Source organism: Rhinoderma darwinii, chromosome 11 (assembly GCF_050947455.1).
Source record: "Rhinoderma darwinii isolate aRhiDar2 chromosome 11, aRhiDar2.hap1, whole genome shotgun sequence".
NCBI classification, from domain to species: domain Eukaryota; kingdom Metazoa; phylum Chordata; class Amphibia; order Anura; family Rhinodermatidae; genus Rhinoderma; species Rhinoderma darwinii.
In genome coordinates this window covers 44,044,586-44,048,411 of record NC_134697.1, presented here as the reverse complement: position 1 = coordinate 44,048,411, position 3,826 = coordinate 44,044,586, and the positions used below count along the sequence as shown (strand labels likewise).

General features: G+C 48.3%; 1 protein-coding gene across 1 annotated transcript; it reads left to right on the top strand.

The window, feature by feature from the left end:
* Positions 1-746: 746 nt before the first annotated feature.
* Positions 747-2,505, top strand: LOC142663821 (uncharacterized). The gene is made up of 2 exons (XM_075842647.1): positions 747-1,609; positions 1,725-2,505. The coding sequence occupies exons 1-2, from the start codon at positions 1,509-1,511 to the stop codon at positions 2,386-2,388; spliced, it is 765 nt and encodes a 254-aa protein (XP_075698762.1). The 5' UTR covers positions 747-1,508; the 3' UTR covers positions 2,389-2,505.
* The last annotated feature ends 1,321 nt before the right edge of the window (positions 2,506-3,826 follow it).

Sequence of the window (3,826 nt, the reverse complement as noted above, 5' to 3'; positions counted from 1 at the left end):
TACTTTTTGAGTCTCACTTCATTTCTGTATCTTGCAATAGTATCAACTGGTACCTATTTCACAATAATAGTTTATAAATATTTTTAAGCATAAGTCTCCATTTGCTCAGTCACTTCTTATGTTATGTGACTTCTGCTTTGTGGGTTTTTGCGTTCAAATCATTTATATTATTTCATATAGACAACCTATACTTTTTCATTATATTTATACAGAATAGTCCACATACAGTGTCTTGAAAAAGTATTTCCCGCACCAGATTTCTTCTATATATGTTAAATTTTCACATTTAAGTGTTTCAGATCATCCAACTAATATTAAGATAAAATAAACAACCACGGGTAAATGCAAAATGCAGCTTTTATTCAATCATTAAACTTATTGAGGATCTTTTTTTTTTTTTACTTTTATCAACTATGTGAAAAAGTAATTGCTCCCTAAATCTAATAACTGGTTTGGCCACCCTTGGCGGTAACAACTGCGATCAAATGTTAGCGATAACTTGCAATGAGTCATTTACATCGCTCTGGAGGAATTTTGGCCCACTATCCTTTGCTGAATTATTTTAGTTCAGCTACATGGAAGGGTTTTCAAGCATGAACTGCCTGTTTAAGGTCTTGTCACAGCATCTCAATGGGATTCAAGTTAGGACTTAGGCCTCATTTACACGAGCGTATTATACGCGCGTGCGACGCGCGTGCTTTTCACGCGTGTCGTACGCACCTATAATAGTCTATGGGGCTGTTTAGACGATGCGTGTATTTTGCGCTGCGTGAGTGCGTTGCGTAAAACTCACGACATGTTCTATAATCTTGCGTTTTTCACGCAACACGCACCCATTGACTTCAATGGGTGCGTGAAAACAACGCATGCCACACGGACGGTCCTGCGTTGCATGCGCGAAAAACACGCAAGAGCTGTTATGTCCATTCTAATTAGTCTATAAAGCTACACAAAGCTTCTCCAAACCAGGAAGTGCCTGCCTTTCAAGTGCGAGGGGGCAAGACTAGCCAGTGCCAGGAGAGTTGTCTGGGGATATTTTGGAGTGTTTCACAGCCACATACTACAGCCATGCCGCGCGGGATGGATGTGGAGCGCCTCATTCTTTTTATCCAGGAGCATCCAGCAATATGGGATAACAGATGTGAGGAGTATCACAACAGGACGGTGAAGGAGGACGCATGGGAGTTGGTGGCCAAAAACCTCTTTGGGCAAGAGTGGGAGACAGGCCGAACCCGTGACCGCACTCGGTTGGGTGAGTACCTTGCATTTTCTGTCAATGCCTGTCATGCCTATAGAAAACCTGGGCCCTGTATGTGTATTGCGCACATGAGCACGAGAAACTTTGGTGGAGCAGGTGCTTCGCACGTCCCACCGCATTGCCATTGCAGGGCCCTTCATTTTGTAGTGAGAGGTGATAGTTCTGATGGCGTGTTTTGTTTTTGTTACATACACCAGTCCAAGATATCAAGACACGGTGGCGGAGCTGCCGTGATCAATTCAGGCGAGAGATGGGTGACAAGGGACGCAGCGGAGATGGGGCATCTCGCAAACGGCCCTACATTTATACGAAACAGCTGATGTTCCTGAAGGACATCATGGATATGCGCACGTAAGCATTTATGTCGTTGCATGAGTGTACTGTGTGTTTGTCCAGGTCCTGTCTGTCAACGTGTTGTTGTGGGCATTGTTAGATTTTGTACTCATAATTTTTTGCCTCCTTGTAGAACCACCGACAATTTGGAGGATACAGCAGAGGAGACTGACGTGGGGGAGTCTGTGGCCGAAGCCCCTGCTCCCAATATCCTGCCACCCAGCCCCGAGCCGACACCCCAGGAGCCCGCACCAGGCCAGTCAGAACGGCCGGTTGGCTCTCCAGCCCAGGAGCGGCCCGTGCGAGCCCGCAGTCGGCGTCTTCGTGCCCCACAGCCCTCCACATCTGCCCAGGTGGATACGCGGGTACTCGAGTATTTGAGGCGAGCCGCAGAGGAGGATGGCAATGATGCCTTTGGCCGCAGCATTGTGCCCCTCCTACGCCTGGTGCCGATGGACCTTATGGGCCGTCTGCAGGCGTCGATCGTCACATTGATCGACGCTTGCAGACCGCCACACAATCCCCATCCGTGTTTCACGGCAATCGAGCAGTGGCGAAATACTTACATGCCGCCACCCACGGCCCAGGTGCCTGGCCAATTTCACCCTGTTCCCCATATGGCCCGTCCGCATCCATACATGCGCCCTATGGCTCCCCACTTCGCGGGGCCCACATTCCAGCCACCACATCAGCACCACTATGCTGGCCAGGAACAACCTACCCAGCTCCAGGTCCAGCATAGTGGTGCTGAAATGCAGGCATATGCCTCCCCAGCCCAACTATACCAACACCTCTGAGTGTGTTGGTGCCAATATTTCTGGACGGCACTGTTGTGTGTGGTGCAGGCCTGGCCACGTATATTGTGTGATCCTGTTTTTCGTTTGGATTTCGTTACACCATGTTGGTGTGTTATTTTTTTAGCCAAAAATTTGGGATTGGTCCGAATCCCTTAATAAAAAAAAAAAAGTTCATGGTTTTGTTTCGTTTTATTATTCTTTTCGACCACCCAACAGAAGGTTTGGCACACATTTCCTTAGCCTACACTCTCACACACTTCTGGCCTTTTGGACCAATGCATGGACATGTGATATGAGGTTTTAGTTAATCTCTCGTGGTTTGACATGGCTTGAAAGGGATTCCAAAGTTTAGGTCCTGCCATGGGCCCTGAAGCAAAATAAGTACACTTGCAATTGGACTTCCCTAACTGCAGTCCGCACAACAGGATATATGGGCAAAGTAAGTCGGCAACTGTGTAAAGTCCTGCTCAAACCCCGAGAGATATAAGCTCGCAACCCGCGTCAAGGGTCCTCATGTTTTGCGAGTCCCTACCCCAACCCCAACACACAAAAGAAACAAAACAAAAAATGCCCACATCTCAGGTCGGTAGTGAAGCGTCAAAAGAACATTCACCCCTTCACAGGTCATCAGCCCCCCACGGTGCTGGTCCAGATGGGCACTCAAAATATGCCGCCAAAGTATCACGAACTCGAAGGCCGGAGGAGACAGATCGCCCTAGAGGAATCACCGGGACATTGTTAGTGGTGTCTGCGTGTGTTATGATATAGTCAGCATCAAAGTTTGCATCATTAATGCGGCAGAAGTTATGCAGAACTACACCCGCTTGGATAACACGTGTGACATTATGCATGGACAATTGCATTGTTGACAGAAAGACACGCCACCTGTTCGACATAATGCCAAAGGCACATTCGACACATCGCCGAGCTCTGCCCAGGCGGAGATTGAACATGCGCCTACGGTCATCCAAGCCCCTTCTTGCAAAGGGACGCATGACTTGCCTTGTGAGTGCGAACCCCTTATCTGCCACGATTACATACGGGATTGGGGGCCCGCTGGAGCCTGGGAGGATGGAGGGTTCCGGCAACCCCAGTCGCCTATTCACGAGTCGCTTCCCCATTCTTGATGTACGGAATATGCGGGCATCTGCCGAGCTTCCATACGAGCCAATGTCAACAATAGTGAAACAATAATTAGTGTCCGCCAAGGCTAACAATACCATGGAAAAATACTGCTTGTAGTTATAGTATTGCGAGCCACTGCGTGGGGGCTTTCTCACACGAATGTGTTTGCCGTCAAGGGCACCAATGCAATTTGGAAATTCAGTAGCTCTAAGAAATCCCTCTGATATACTTAGCCACTGTTCTGTCGTGGGCTGAGGCATGACCGTGCTCTTTAAACTCTGCCACACCACGACACAGGTGGATGTGACAATGA

What these genes read in the sequence shown, in the direction of transcription:
- LOC142663821 (XM_075842647.1), top strand. Translation starts at nt 1,509, where the DNA reads ATGGGTGACAAGGGACGCAGCGGAGATGGGGCATCTCGCAAACGGCCC. An exon ending in GACATCATGGATATGCGCAC is followed by an intron (nt 1,610 to 1,724) that starts GTAAGCATTTAT and finishes GCCTCCTTGTAG; the next exon opens with AACCACCGACAATTTGGAGG.